We start from the raw sequence: 16,346 nt of genomic DNA, 5'->3' as shown, positions 1-16,346 counted from the left end.
AAAAAATCAATATTATTGGGCGTTTCCTAAAAATCTTTGATGTACGAGGAAGCATCGTCATCTCAGTATAAACAATACGTAAACATACTCTTAACATGTTTACATTTTAGACAAATTGCTTCTGGAACAACGTAAATGTTTATTAATTCCATAAATTATAAGAACTGCTTGCGACAAATATGTTTAAAAACGTGACTTTGTTAACAAAACACTGTTAGGAAAACCGGATAAGTGCGAGATGACTCGTATCGATGGGGGAACTATCGATAGGAAAAATTGATACTTACATTTCACTTTTACATCCTGTCGTTTTCCTTGTCTAGTTGCACCCTCGACCACCAAGTCTCTTCAGTTCTAAGACCATTGGCACGTATCTAGGAGATATAACTTTTTATTGAAATTGCAAAATTCTAATTTTCTTTTTGCTAATATCTAGGTTCTAAATCATTTCTAAACCTTCGAAGTTTTTTTTTGAGTGAAGATTTTTTTATTGTCATATTTAGCATTGTCATGGGTATCTAGCAAAAATATAGTATGCTTGACCCCTTCTAAAATTACGAATACAACGAATTTTTAAATATTTAATAAAAAAAAAGATCAACTAATTAGACTTAGAAAAATGGTATTAATATGTGGAACCCCGAAAATGTAACGGGTTGATTTCGGATTTTTGGCTTACTTAGTTGTTTCGAGTTTTAAGAGTCATTGTTTTACTAAAATCTTAGCTCTGACGTAAATCCTTGTTTATAACTAGATGTAGGTATTTTTTGATAATATTGCTGAATATTTAGGTACCTACTATACTTATGCAAATAGAAAGGTAAAAACCCATTGTACGAATTTTCCGTTTTCAAAAATATAACGTATTTTTCAGTATTTTAGGTTCCAACAATATATTATTATTAGTTATGTTCATACATTACATAAAGATTCCTATTATGTACATTTCTTAATTTTAATTTTTGAGTTGCTAATGAAGTTTTAGATTATTACAAAAATATTGTTATTAGGATAGATATTCAAAGTTTTGATCTCGTCGTCAAGGTGATTTTCATGTAGGACTATTGTATTGATCCCGGCTTCCCTTTCTGGTTTCCCTTATTATGGCGGGTGTGCTAACAGTAGGTACCATTAGAATAGATTAACTCGAGTAGGTAGGTACCCTTAGTTTATGGGTGTGGGGCCAGAATGGGCTAAGACAGGACATCGCCCTTTTCTTTGGTTATATGTATGTCCAATAGATCCAAATTCTTGGAAAAATTAATGCAAAAGGGTTTTTTTTTTCTTAAAAGATCCTATGAACCAAGTAAGTAACAGAGTAATGTATAAATTAAACGATTTAAAAAAAGTACTCAATTTTTTTTTTCTTGTTTGTTCTAAAGCTTTTAAAAGTAACCTTACTTGTTTCGAAGCTACACATCACTTTAAAATTCAAATCAATCGGAATAGAACACCTTATAAAAAAAAAGTTACCTACTAAGACTGGTACAAATAATTTGTCATTCATATCACACCGATTTGCACCTCCGCCTTGTGTGTGGCATTCGTAGATTCGTGTAGTCGATTCGAGTCGAGCGTGGCGAACCGGTTCGTTGGTAATCACTCAGTTCGCCGACAGCTGTTATAGCCTGTGCAGGTGTTTCTAAACGCAATTCACAACTTTCCTTCCGTCGGTTTTCGAACGAAAATATAACTGTCACATGGACATTTCTCCGCGGCCTACATTTGAATAATAAATAGGTTTGCTTCTAATAATTAAAATAATTTTGAGAGAATAGCACAAAAGTGACTTCATTTATTGCGATTCCGTTACTTTGTAACTAAGTATTTCAATGGTGGATTATAAATTAATTGAAGTGGCTTGGAAGGTGTGAAAATGACGATGTTCGGTGGTTACGATTTCATTTTAACCTAGTGGCATTGATAGTCAATTTAAATTAGAATTTTCTATACCTGGTGACCTCAATTGAACTTGATTCAAAAATGACCTTCTAAATGAAGGATACGTATCCTGAGGACATTATGCTCTGTTTTCTTCAAGGGTTTGGTGATGGTGATGGGTACAAAAGTCGTGATGTTATAGATGGGTCCAAAGTTGATGCTAAAAAGAAAAAACTTCAAGGGAAGAGAGTGTCTTTGTGTGATAGATCTGAAAGTGAGAGTCAGATAACAGTAAGGAAGAAACACATAATTAGTGGAAAGATTTTAAGGCTGTCTTCGGCAGAGAAACTTAAAGAGGAGTCCGAGGTGAAAAGAAGTCTAAGTGACCGCTTCTCATTAGTAAACAATGGAAATACAAGAAAGGCTGCTAGAGGGTTCTTGACCATTAGGAAAACTTGGTAATTTAATATTTATTATTTTCTATTTTTATTAATTAATTAAACCACCTAAAGAGAAAAATAGTGCCACTCTTTATCTTTTTGTTGATGTCGTTCCGACTTTGGGGCAAGAACACATACATCACAGTGCCACAAAAGCAAGTGGGTTACATCAGGCAGCCCGGCCACAAAACTGAAGCTAAAATATATGAAGACAACAATGAATATATTTCTACATTTCTATTAATTTTATTAAACAAAGTACGGGTACCTCTTTACGGGATATAAGTAATCTTTAATCTGTAAATCTTATACAAAACACTATTTAAAAAAAGAACCCAATATTTAAATTGGTTTAAATAGACAACATATTTGTTTGGAGCTTGAGGAATGTCTTGTGTGAGGATAAAGTAAAACTTAAGTTGAATGAAAACTTTACTGACTTTCAAACAGGGCTTAATTTATAACACTGGCAACTTTCATGGAGGTTGTTTATAATAATTTTCACATTTTATCAACCCTTGTTGCTTGTCAACTGTGGGGAGGGTCCCCTAAGCGGTGCCAGGCTCCATTTGTCTCAGAACTCATAATATTTTTCATATAATATTACCTTCGGTCTTAGTGGAGATAGTTTTAGAAGTTAATTTAATGATTACAATACCATACACGTATGTGAAGTACTGAGAAGGATTTAAGGTACTTTGACACATTCTTTTAAAGTTAATATAATTTAGAAAGAACACAATGTAATATTTTATATATATATACTAGCTGTTGCCCGCGACTTCGTCCGCGTAACCCACACTAAAAATGACGAAGTTTCATACAAACTTGCAACCCCTATTTCACCCCCTTAGGAATAGAATTTCCGAAAATCCTTTCTTAGTGGATCCTTCCTAATTAAAATCTACCTTCCTGCCAAATTTCATCTTTATTGGCTCAGTAGATTTCGAGATTTCATGATTCCTAAGTGAGTATTTTTCGCTTTTATATATATAGATACATGCTTTTTTGATTTGTGCCTTGTGGTTCCCAGTACTTTGGAAAAGGATCATTCCCTCTTTTTTTCATGGATGTGTAAAAGGTGACTATGGGATATGCTAATAAAATAAATGTGGCCTGTCAGTCTTTGCGGATATTGGCTCTTTCTAACCTGTGAGGGATGAAGAGGTGATTATATTTGGGTATGTTTGTTTTTTAATTTATTTATTCATTTATGGACTGGCACCTGTGCTACTAATGTAAAATCTGGCTCCAAAGTTTAGCACTTAAAGGTGTAACTGGAGCCACGCCGATGTAAGAGGTAGAAAGAGACAGATAGCTGTTCAGCCTTAAGGTGTATAACAAATGATAATGATAACTTTTCTACCAATAAAATTGTTTTGTTTTAATTTGTCTTATCAGTTAATTGGTGGTTTTGAAGCTTATTGTTTTGGCGATTTAATCCAGTTCTTCAACACTTGTTTGCTTCCATAATGACTCCCAAACTCCAACTGGCTACTTTCTATTTGTAGAGAAAAAATCAAATTGTAATTTTTTTTAAATATTCTTTGCTTATATTTTTTAAATTATTATTTTTTTATAATGTAAAATACAATCAAATAGGTACTTTTTGTATTTAGGTACCTATATGTAATTCGATAATTCCGTTTTAATCACTTTGCATTAATATGTACATATATTTCCCGGAGGGGTAGGCAGAGACTACCTCTTTGCACTTGCCACGATCTCTGCATATTTCCTTTGCTTCATCCACATTCATAACTCTCCTCATGAAAGCTCAGCGGTTTCGGGTACTTTTGACCTGACCCTTCACCAGGACGTCCTTAATTTGATCAAGATATGTTCGTCTAGGTCTTCCCAACTCCGACCTTTCCGACTTTTCGACCTTATTAATATAATTTTTGCATTTGTTTATTGACTTATTGGATTAACAGGACTTGACATGTGATAAATCTGGTTAGGTATAGAACGATACATTTCTACTCATATCACGTCTTTATCCCCAAAGGGGTAGACAGAGCCCATTCAAAATACTTAAAAGTCTTTTAGTAAGTGTTTTTAGAAAAAGTATATCATATTGCCAACTTATACAGTTTCCTAAGAGATTTTTCCGCTGTAATGTCCTATCTAATCTTCTCTTATAAGTATTGCTGCATACTACTCCTATGTTTATTTTTGAAGGCAGTCGTAAAAAGATAAGATTTCACTTGAGATAGCGTCTGAGTCAGTGGACACCTGGGATGTTTGATATGTTGTTATCATTAGTAATTCTGTTATGGTTTCCTAGGTATTGGTTGTCATTAGGTTACTAACTTTAGGGCGCGGCTTGCCTTGCGCGTGATATTTTTTAGATACAAGTATTTTTATATATTTTACGTACATAGATAGTGAACGCCGCTTTGATGCTTCTAGGCACCTGTAGTATTCTGCTATTAAGTATTTAAACATGTTCGAACCATCGATCCAGTCTTCGCATAGGTATATTTATTAAGAAGTTACAGTAGTTCTTCGTTGCGTCGTTCTTATGGTAAGGAAACCGTGAGAAAACTTGCACATTTAAACAACGATGTGTCATGATCTAAGTTGGCTTAAGTTTCCTGAAAATGATGACAGAGATACTTAACATAGGCATTTGACCTAGTATTTGCTCTTTCTGACACTATTGAACAGGAATATAGCTATAAAATCTTTGTATATAGCAAGCATCAACCCACTTAATGAGTAATTGATCTGTCCCAATTTTCGCAAAAAATATTATGATTCTTTTAAGCGATGGACTAAAATCAACCTGTTTCTTTATCTGAATCTCACTTCCATCACTATGACATACAGCCGACGCTTTTGAGCCTTGTTACGATTGGTTTCGTTTACCCCGTTAAGGATAAAGACCCGTGTAAATTGAAAATCCCCATTTTTACCGTTCCCACTATTAATGTAAAGAAATAACATTTAGGGCACCGCCAGACCACATATGGAATCACAAGCTAAATTTCAAATGTATTGACCTAGTTTGGGTTGTGGGTTGATAGATGTCAATCATTAAGATGTCCTATTTTATATATTAAGATGTAATTCAATAACTAAGACAGGTATTTCTATATAGATAACATATTTACAAGATATCAGCCACGTAAACAAAAATGACATCGTTAATAAAAATTAAGTACTTTATCATTTTTCATTACCTACATAATATCATACTGAAGCAAAATCGCGCGTTATCAATTTCCACGTGAATGAATGCATGAAGTACTGCAGTACTGCAAAAATGTGTATGTTAGTATGTTAGGACCGGTTGTGTTGCAACACGATAGATCACACCATGTGTCGTCGCCCTACTTACCGTGCTTACAGAAATAACTGAACGTAAGGCCGAAACCGAAATATCGAACGCTTTATCATAACCACATTGATGCGCGACATATTATTAGCTTTATATTTATTTCAAGTTTTTACCGTTTAAGGGGTAGCAGGGAAATTTGTTAGAGGATTTCAAGCGGTGTGGTTCCAAGTATAGGACTACTCCATATCTTTCCCATGGAGCCATAAAAGGAGACTTAGCTAATAAACGTGTATTATTGATTTACTTATCTTAATAAAGAATTATAACTGATTAAATGGAGAGAGAATGAGAGAGAGACATAGAGTTAAATGATGTGCAAGAAACTTAGAAATCATAAATTTTCGACATACGAGTAAAAAAATGTGTCATTGGAAATTGCTGCATTAAAAGATTTTCCTTGCACTAGTAACTTTTCAATTATTTACGTAGGCAGTTACGTATTTGGTCGGTGTTACATATAAATTAAAATAATATTAATTATGGAAATGACAACGTTTGGAGTTAAATCGGGCGTTACTAATTCTGTTTGTTAGTGTATGGAAATAACTAGGGAGGTATAAGTACCTATATACCCACACGTTTTCTATTGTCTAATGTGGTATTCATTGGTGAACGTTATGTTCTAATACCTCCGATTAACATATTCAACGTATCTTACGTATATTTTGTTAAATGAGCTCTGATTACTTATGAAAAATTAACAAAATTAGATGTCGTCTCTGTTAGTAGCAGTCACCGAAGTTGTTATAACTCTATTCAATTTAGCTTTTAAGACATGTTACGAAATATTTTACATCGAAGAATATTTTTTTATCATTCTGCACTCGCTCATTAATGACCAAAATCAGATTTTTTGTTGTGGTTTGCAACATGTCTTCCTCGTTTCAGTGTAGAATCTATCAATCGGACATTTTGTTTACTCCTTGATTTCCTTAGAGTCTTAGAGAATATTATAAATGTCTGATCGACAGTTTTTTTAATGTATCGAAACGTTTTAAAATCGATCCTCCAAAGTGGATGATGTCACAGTGCGAGTAATTATCAATGATCGTTGGCCTGTCATCATTTGAATGGGCGGAAGTCTATAATTTGCCAGTGTCCAGCGTAGGGTTGCCAGGTTTGATGGTCCTATGTAGAAGCTCGATTTGTACCCTGTAAATATTTGCCTAAAATTCGGGTGGTGGTATCATTATCTTCTTTAACTTTGCCTATATTTGGAGTCTGTCCATTTCAAGGACTTTCTGTTTTCTTTTAATTTTTCCTTTGAGTCATAATGTGCTTTAAACGTCCCGGATGAAATAAAGAGGAAGAAATTTTTGTTCTTCTAACCAATATCAGCCAGTTGAACTATTATTAGCAATTTGCTATGCTTAAATCAAATTCATTCAATTTGAGACACTAGATGACCCTAGATCAATGGCAATGAACTATAAATGAAACGTCTCAAATAATTCAGTATATTTTTTGGTTTCCTCCATGACGAATTTCTCCCACTCATTTGGTTATAGAGCTGAAAGGTAAACGAACTGTGCTTACCAAGGTAAGAGGTTTTGTTTTAGAGGTTTTGAACAGTCTGGCAGCTTCTGACCTAACGCGGATACAGTTGATAACAATGATATTTTAATCAACGCAAGAAATCTAATTGATACTTGTAGTCCTTGATACGACTGGGAAAAAACTGGCGTTTCTAGAAATTGATTGACCATAGTATATCTGAAGCCTATTATGCGCCAGTTGTTATTCCTTTATTTTATTAACATAATCAAACAATTTATTTATAATATTTTTTTCCCGTGTAAATTAAAAAACTTTACATCAAAGTCCACGTTTATCTCTACCAACTAAAGCCCGTGGTAACGGTTCATTAGCTTTTTGTGTCATTTACTTGTGTTCATCCAACATTAAACTGGCCGTGAACTTCATAACATGCATCGGGAAAATTTGCATGAATTTATCGATATGACAACTTACATTGTTAAAACTAATTTCTAAGTTAAATAAATATTTTTGACTGATTTCTCCAAAGCATTCAAATGTCAGTCAAACCGTCTTTAACCGTCACTTGTTCAATACTTATTATTTTATTGAATTATTCATAAATTTCATACAGTGACTCATTATTTAAAGTCCAAAATACATTCAGTCAGAAAAGTATCGGGAATGGATTATTTATTTATGGTTCCAAATTCAAATTTTTGTTTTTTTTGTTGTTGTTAGATTGGCACAACTGTTTTCCATTTTGGCGCGGAGTTTGAGTTGCATCTGTTGTTTACATTAAATACAGTGCTATTTTTAGTTATATCATATCTAGTGTGTATTGCTAATTTCATAATGGATAAAAACATCGAACAAAGAGTTTGTCTTAAATTTTGCATTGCCAATGGAATATCGTGTTCGGAGTCACTGAAAATGTTACAGAAGGCTTACGGTGAATCGACTTTATCAAAAACTCGTGCTTATGAGTGGTACAAAGCGTTCAAAAGCGGTCGAGATGTGATGGAAGATTTGCCTCGCTCTGGTAGGCCATCAACGTCTGCAACTGAAGTTAACATCGCAAAAGTGAAGGAAATAGTGACTGAAAATCCTCATTCAACTTTGAGAGAGATAGCCACCGAACTTTCTGTATCTCACGAGTCGATCCGTACCATTTTAACTAATAATTTGGGTATGAAACATGTTGCCGCTCGGCTAGTCCCAAAAGACCTGAATTTTTTTCAAAAACTCAATCGCATGAGAGTCGCTGAGGACATGCTAGAACGAGTCAATTCCGACCCAACATTCATGAAACGCATTGTTACTGGTGACGAGACGTGGGTTTACGAGTTTAACATGCAAACTAGTCAACAAGCTTCGGAGTGGCGCCTTCCAACTGAACCGAAACCGAAAAAACCACGCCAAAGTCGTTCAAAAGTCAAAGTCATGTTGACTGTTTTCTTTGACTATCGCGGTGTTGTGCACTCGGAATTCTTGCCGGAAGGTCAAACGGTAAATAAGGAATATTATTTGAGTGTTATGCGGCGTTTAAGAGAGCAATTCCGACGAAAAAGGCCAGATTTGTGGAAAGAAAATTCTTGGATTTTGCACCATGATAATGCACCTTCGCACAAGGCCATCATTGTGAACGAATTTTTAACCAAACACTCAACAAATACCATCGAGCAACCACCATATTCACCAGATATGGCTCCAGCCGACTTTTTTCTTTTTCCTAAACTCAAATTACCACTTCGTGGCACCCGTTTTCAATCGGTAGAAGACATAAAAGAGAATTCGCGGCGAGAACTGACCTCAATTCCGGAAACAGCGTTTAAAAAATGTTTTGATGATTGGATTATTCGTTGGCGTAAGTGTATCGTTTCTAAAGGAGCATATTTTGAAGGTGATAAAATAAATTTGGATGAATAACAAACAGTTTGTGTATTATTGATCTTTTCCTGCTACTTTCTTGACAGAGTAGTATGTATACCTAAGACAGGTAGGTTTATGCAGCAATAACCTTCCATTTAATGCATGATCGAAGCTTCGAGATCCATTGAAGTGATATAAACCTCGGTCGTTTACAATCAATGACGTCAAAGTGTTTTTATCGAACTCCCTGAAATTCCTTGCCCTGCCCTTTATCTACATATTTCTCTAGTTTTTTTTTTTAAATTGATTTACCCGCGGTGTCGGTTTGAATATGTTTCATTATTGTTTTTCAATTTAGGTACGCAAGGTTAACTTTCAATATTAATCTATGTCATTCTACGAACGTTAGAACGACGCTACGTACATATGTAAGAGTCACCGACTGTATGATCGTTACAAGTTCATGGAAAATTTCAATTATCTCTGCGAGGATCATATTAACGATCCCCGTAATGTGCGGACTCAACGTATTTAACGTACGTGACTATTGTTCTAGTGACCACGTTATTTGCACCAAGGACAACGTGCCAGACTTTGAATATCCTGCTGAATTAAACATAGTCTCACCCTGTTTGTACGCTTTGAACTGGCATCTGTTTCTATTCGGTCGGTTGTGATTTTAGCCTCTTCCCGTTATAGACTCGAACTGGAGTATATGGAAGTAAAAACCGTTGGAAGCGGGCCAAAATTTTGTGTTTTAGATGCGGGGTGAGCATTTCTTTCTAGAGTTTTTAAAAAGTGTTTTTCGTTTCTGTTGACCTATTGTTTGGTATAATATGAAATGGGATGAATATCCTGTTCCAAGTTTTTATAATCTGCTGGATGTCAAGTTTAAAAAAATATTTTTGAATGGTTAATGGTTACTAAAATTATTAATTCTTCTTTTTCGTAATGATGGTTGTTAATTAGAATGGGTATGTTTTGTGTTATGTTAAGGGAGAGGCTACAAGCTGTAACCTGTGATGTTTGTCATTGCATGTATGTTTATGTTTATATCTGCTGTGCTAAACTTTATGAATTACGAAATATTATTTTTTTAACTTTGTAAATTTAACATGTTTATATTATATACTATATTTTTTGACAGCGTAGCATCGCAGTCTCTTGTTGGCATGCATGAGATGAGAAAGTATAAAAAAACAACCTCATGGTTTTAAATTTGCAAATATATTGTTTTATTTACTTAGTGAAATATTTATTTGTTCTCGTTACAATTACTGCATTTTTTTAAATGAAACCTTTTAATTTAGGATATTTTATACAAGAAACAATACATTTGTAGAAAAAATAGTCTATATTGTAAAGCGAGGTATATTCTTAATTATTGACATATATTGTTTTTCAAATATGTAGCTACCAAGTACGCGGAATAGGTGGAACTTCTTTATAGTACCTGTGAATTAAAATGAGATGGAATTTCTGAATTAAACATCTAAGTTGATGGCAATTTCAATCCTATCATTAAGCAATACAGCTGATTGTCGCCTACGTTCTTTTCGAGACTGTTGGCTCTCTCTACACCGTACAGCTGAACATGTGATTTTTATATGTATATTACCAGATTTTTGATCTAGGAGGCAGGTAAACTTCACAAAATTAAATAGCTTTACCTGAGCGCAATGCTTTAAAACCGCCTACTAATAGTTGGCACACAGGCTAATAATAGAAATTGAAGTAGGTACTCACCGCACAAACCCACCCATTGGGGAAAAGGCCTTGTCGTTTAGTGGTATGAGAACAGGCTCTGCTTTGGAGTTCTGCGGTAACTTGATGAAATACTTCACACTGCTTGGAATCAGGGTACCTGGATGAAAATCCAATACACAGAATAATCGATCACATAAATACAAAAGTATAAATAAAATATTTTATTTTATAAAGTTTACCATCCTAAGTCATAATTTTGTAAATATCTTATTATATCAGTAAACACTTTTATGGTGTCATTCGTTGCGCCCATGCCAAAAATTATGTTCTGAAAAGAACAGTTATCCTCAGATTGCACATGTCAGTTTGTTAATCAAATCAATATGAGTGAAATTTTGGCTAAATCAGCAGAGTTTAATCTAAAATTGGGTGGATAAATTATATAAAAAAATTTCAAACCATCAGCGTTGTATCGGTATTTTCTCAATAGCGACCGAATACTCTGATTTTGCACATTAGACAGAACCACAATTGCACATTGCTGAAAGAAAACCAAAAAAGCTTTTACTTTTATGTAATTCGCACTTGTTATTTCTACAAAGAATTCTTTTGAAATGAGAAAATGTCAATGTTACAAATCAACAATTACCTTCTTAATTTCATCAGAAATTTTCTTATCAATTTCAAAGTTTTCTTCTTCCTGGTCTCCGTCTTCATTACTCTTATTTAGTCCGATTACCTTATCATGTGGCTGCTGTTCAGAATTTTGATCATCAGTTCCTTCAGGTTCTTCGGTGTTAGAAGTTGGCACTATCACATCATTTGTTTTGATCATCCTCTATAAAAAAAATGTTTTTTAATACTAGAAACATTTTCATTTGGTTTTAATTTTGCATGAATTACACACGTTCTTACGTTTTCTATCAGCGCTATTTTTAAAATTAATGCCAGACATATAACAAGGAGGCCCATGATTAACTGTTTGATATAACATCCCTGAGTGAAATGATTATACAGTGCAAATTAGTTCATCGCCGAGTTTATAAACATTGTATCGTTTTCGCTTAAATTTGAGAATATCGCGTCAAACATACATTTCGCATATTGTTTTGAGGAATTGATTAATCTTTTTAAAAGCAAATGTTATTATATACGTGATCAGTTGAATTGAAGCTCTTGTACAGTTTTGATAAAGCTGGAGTGGTCTTGAAAAACGTAGCTTTAACAACCTCGGCAGTTAGTTTATTTGTGTTTGATGAGAACTGAAACGGCTGTGCATTTCCAAGAACACGTATTTCTATCACTGGGTCAATATTACAATATAAAGAAACGTGCAATGTGATATATTCAATAAAAGCTTATTCCTTTTATCTAAGAATTGCATCTAAAAATAAATTACAAATCTAAATTTTTTGGTATCGAAACTTTTCAGAAATTAGTTTTATTAATTTTTAAACTACTATCGATTAACAGCGGAATCGATTTATGCACCACCATACCATGGCCTTGCTTTCATATTTTATCACGTGGATACATTTGAACGGACTGTAGCGAAATGAAATTTTAATGGTAAATTGGCTTTATTTCAGTTCTAGAAATAATATTGTTTCAGTAGATTTTATAGTGATGTGATGACTTAACTAAAAATAAAATAAATTAATAAAGTCTAAACTAATTGTTTTTGTAAAATGTGTGTGGATTATGGAGCAATATTTTATTTCATACATACCTACTTACAATTTACTTTAACGGGTGTTTCCTATCTTTTAACAACTGATAGGTACTGTTCTCGATTTCGTAACCTATATTCTGCACATAAATCTATTGTTTATGAGTGTTTTCTACCGACCTAAATCTAATTTGTTATATTTGCTATCATAAATTATGGGGTTTTAGTAATTTTTGACTTGACTTTTATGACTTACAAATCCCTTATTGGCAGCGTTCTCGATATTTTGAAATTCTCCGTAAACATTAGGAATAGGAAGTGTTAATGGATTATTAAATATTTTACTTACTTATTATACGATCAGCAGTATGATATAGATACATTATTTGTTATATGTGTGACCAACATGAGAAACACGAAGAGAATGCAGTGAAAGTGGACAAGTTATAATATTGTATGTGGACAGATCACATTTGTATGATTCTAATTAATTTTCATTGCTGAAATCATCATTAATGTTTAACTTACAGAAATGTTTTATTTATACTTTTACTCTCTTCTCAGATTCCCCCCAAATAAGGTTTTAATTGTTTCATTACACTTTTTATTCATTCCAATATTCCGGAACTGGTTGAGACATATTATTGCTGTTAAATTTCGACTAGATTTCAGTCGCGACCTGTGTCCCTTAATGAAAAAGGACTCTTATGCGATTAGCTGAAAAGATTTTCTTAACGAGTTATGTACTATGACTATATATTTCATGACTTCTTAAAAGCGTATTGGATCAAACTGTTTATTTAAATTTCGGAATGCACAGATGCAGAACGATGAAGGTACTATAAGAGTGAAACGATGTTATTATCATTTCTTTCAGCACCTGTGGAAACAATAAGACCTTCCGTTATTTTAACCTACTTTTGAATACTGTCAAAATTTTATGTTTTTCATAATTCATTTTGTTCATAATTATATGACAGTATTTCAAAGTAGGAGAGGCAGAGAACGCAAGTTTTGGAAGAGTCGTTAAGTTATAACACATTATTTCTTCTTCACTTTTTTCTTTATTTTCTTCTTCATTTATATCTTCTTAAACGATTTTATTTTCTCTATCAGCTTAACAATAAAGCGATTCTTCATTGATGTCGCTTGTAATATTACTGTGTGACAATCTATTATTTTTTTTGTTCGCTTCACTATTAATGACCATTTGCCGTTGATTGTATGAACACGTTGACTATTTGATCAAATGTACAACCTCTGCTTGTCTGTAACGCGGCGGTTGTGTATAGAACTTTTATTACCGTAACATTATATTGTTTCATTCAGTTTAGTTATTGATCGCGAGTGCAGTGCATAGCATATTTGTTATGTTAAAATTTTAAAATATTTTGCTCTGTTTAAGATAGGTGCTTTGTTGGTTTCATCTCTTAATCGATAATTATGCCTGAGGCTTCATTGTCTGTATGATACTTTTAACTTACGTGTTTGTTAAGCAACATTTATTTTTGTTATTTTTTTAACATATGGAGACATATTATTATATAATATAACAATGAGTAGAAGCAAATCGATTAAACCGAATCGTCCTGGAATTGCTTTGCGAAATTTGTCTTCGCATTCAAGTTTATCTCGTCGTAAAAGCCATAGATATAAAAAAAGGTTGGTCTGAACATATGTTCAGTGATAGGATAGGGATATCCCTAGAATAATCAAATCAAATTTTGCATCATTTTCAAGTTGCATTCTTTTTCGTTGATGTTATAAAACATTGTCGTTACTAAGTTCTGCTACATTAGCACAGAATAAAATACATTATGAAGGTCATTACATACTCGTAGTACCTACATATGTAATTTCCATTCGATGTATTGTTCATATTCATTTCATAACCTCTAAAGCAGCTATCTTGCGCTGCTTTATTTCCTTTCGTGTATTGTTTATCTTTTATGCACATCGACATCGGCTGCATCATTACATTTCATGACTGAATTTTCATCACATTAATTCCATTTAGTTTTCTGTGGCCTTAACTTGATTTCTACAAACTACTTTCCCATGTTTTGTTCCTTCAGATATTGGGAAAATATAGCTTACAACCACGCCTCAGGCCTTGAGGGTGCAATATTTAAATACGAGAGATTTTTCTCTGTCTCCTTATATTTATTAGGATATGGAATAGTTGTTCAAGTCAAAGGCACTCCTTGACTGAATGTGTCTTGAAAACATTTATACTTATAACGACCTAATGTGGTCCCTGTAACACATCATAAAATCTTTTTATCTTTGCCTACATCCTTAATCCTATATCATGTGTCAACAGTCATATAAATTGTGAAGTTTTTATTTTTGTAATATGATATTGAGGTAATATTTGATTGTTCCAGGTCAACCGGGAATTTCCCTTCGGGCGCGGCGGGTGGCGGGTGCGGGGCCCCGCGCTCCGCTCCCGCCACCCCGCTGCAGCTCGAGCCTCACCCCCGCAATAAACATGACAAGTAAGTTGGTCACTAATCTTCAAACCTAGGTCTGAATTACTTATATAAGATCTAAGAGCATCAGTCAATTGCATAAGTAAACATAAAACATGTTTTAGAAAGTTTTGTAAAAGTTTTTTCCTTTTTTGATACCAATTACTAGAAGACTTATGAAGTGAAAACAGTATGCAGGGACCGTGGTGACTGAAAAGAAGACAAGAGGCGTGATTTTATGTATGTACGTGTGTATCAAGAGACAGCTTCATTTTTTCATAATTAATAACTATGTACGGGACAAATTACACTAAGGAGTTAGCCTCGAACTAAGTTAGAAACTTGTGTTACGAGATCTTTTACATGATATGGAAATGAAATAATAGTACATTGTATCTTAACTTGAGCGTAAAGCGGAGTCTTAAGGTGGAATCGAAAATGTATATGTATGTATGTAATGTACATGTTCTTACGTTGTTATATAATGCAGTGGTCGTACCATAGTTACGTCGCACATTCAGTTACCAGAATTTTTATAAAAGCCCTGATTTTCAAATCTTTTCCTTTTTCTCTCACTTTTTTTTTCGCTCACAGTTAGAGAATTTGTTACCTTTCAATCGTTTATTAGGTATATAATATCAAAAAGTGTCATGACTTTCCGAGTGTTATTCATACCTCGTATCTCTTGCTTGAGAATCACTCTACCACCGACACTTAATTACTCACATCACATAAAATGTTTGTGAGCAATAACTCTAATGATTTAGCATTAAAGCTGACCTGTTAAATAATGCATTCAATAGTTCACACAGAACCCGCCTTGTTTCATCTTTCCAATTACAACAGCTTCCTGCTCTTGGTGTAATGGGGCTGCCATAATATGCACAGTATTTCCCGGAGAAGTGTCGAAATTTATTTTATTTCATGTATTTAATCTGGCAGATACTTGTAAAATAGAACTAAAGATTTAAAGAAAGCTTTGTATAGTCTTAAAGGATGAAAAGATCTATTTTATAAGAGAAATAATTCATGCATCATCACTACATAGTATAAAACAAAGTCGCTATTTTAGTCTGTTTGTCTTTCTGTTTGTGTTTTGATGCGGTTTTTGTAACAGGTAGAGTGATTCAAGAGGAAGGTTTTTATGTATAATAACATTTATAATTTTGCACCCGTGCGAAGCCGGGGCGGGTCGCTAGTTAAACATAAAAAGCATCAAGGATCAACATTAAATAATTGACATCTATGTAAAAGATAAGTTTTACTTCTTTTTTTTAATATAAGAGTTGATGATGGGAAAACAAATAAGTGTTAAGATAGACACATGTTAACTTTTCGCGTACATCGCAATATCACTACAGGTTTTTGTTTATCATTATCTACGGACATTTATCGAATATCGCAAGCGATATTAATCTTTTGTTAATTTATCAGTTTTATTTGCGTCGCGGGTAAAACAGAACGTGCCAGCTAACGTACGCTTAGTA

The 16,346-nt window shown here is 33.6% G+C and overlaps 2 protein-coding genes across 2 annotated transcripts in view; one reads left to right on the top strand and one right to left on the bottom strand.

Annotated features, from left to right (window-relative positions):
- Positions 1–16,346, top strand: part of LOC106129671 (uncharacterized) — a 52,263-nt gene that overhangs the window by 11,115 nt on the left and 24,802 nt on the right. The window contains exon 5 of the mRNA XM_060948591.1: positions 14,776–14,886. Within this exon, the coding sequence (XP_060804574.1) occupies positions 14,776–14,886 (111 nt within the window). The remainder of the gene's footprint in view (positions 1–14,775; positions 14,887–16,346) is intronic.
- LOC132902648 (uncharacterized) lies at positions 10,387–11,990 on the bottom strand. Its single transcript, XM_060948588.1, has 5 exons — positions 11,635–11,990; positions 11,369–11,557; positions 11,179–11,260; positions 10,759–10,876; positions 10,387–10,465 (listed from the first exon to the last, which is right to left on the bottom strand). Exons 1-5 carry the CDS (start codon positions 11,689–11,691, stop codon positions 10,426–10,428), a joined length of 486 nt encoding a protein of 161 aa, XP_060804571.1. The 5' UTR covers positions 11,692–11,990; the 3' UTR covers positions 10,387–10,425.

Source organism: Amyelois transitella, chromosome 16 (genome assembly GCF_032362555.1).
Source record: "Amyelois transitella isolate CPQ chromosome 16, ilAmyTran1.1, whole genome shotgun sequence".
NCBI lineage: Eukaryota > Metazoa > Arthropoda > Insecta > Lepidoptera > Pyralidae > Amyelois > Amyelois transitella.
The sequence above is the reverse complement of the archived record's forward strand: the minus strand, read 5'-3'. Positions and strand labels throughout refer to the sequence as shown.

Bases quoted from the DNA above. Each gene is read 5' to 3' on its own strand.
- LOC132902648 (XM_060948588.1), bottom strand. From the start codon at position 11,691: ATGGGCCTCCTTGTTATATGTCTGGCATTAATTTTAAAAATAGCGCTG. The intron at 11,558-11,634 runs GTAAGAACGTGT...TTTTTTTTATAG, and splicing joins AAATAGCGCTGATAGAAAAC to AGGATGATCAAAACAAATGA. The intron at 10,877-11,178 runs GTTTGAAATTTT...ATTTTCATCCAG, and splicing joins ATACCGATACAACGCTGATG to GTACCCTGATTCCAAGCAGT.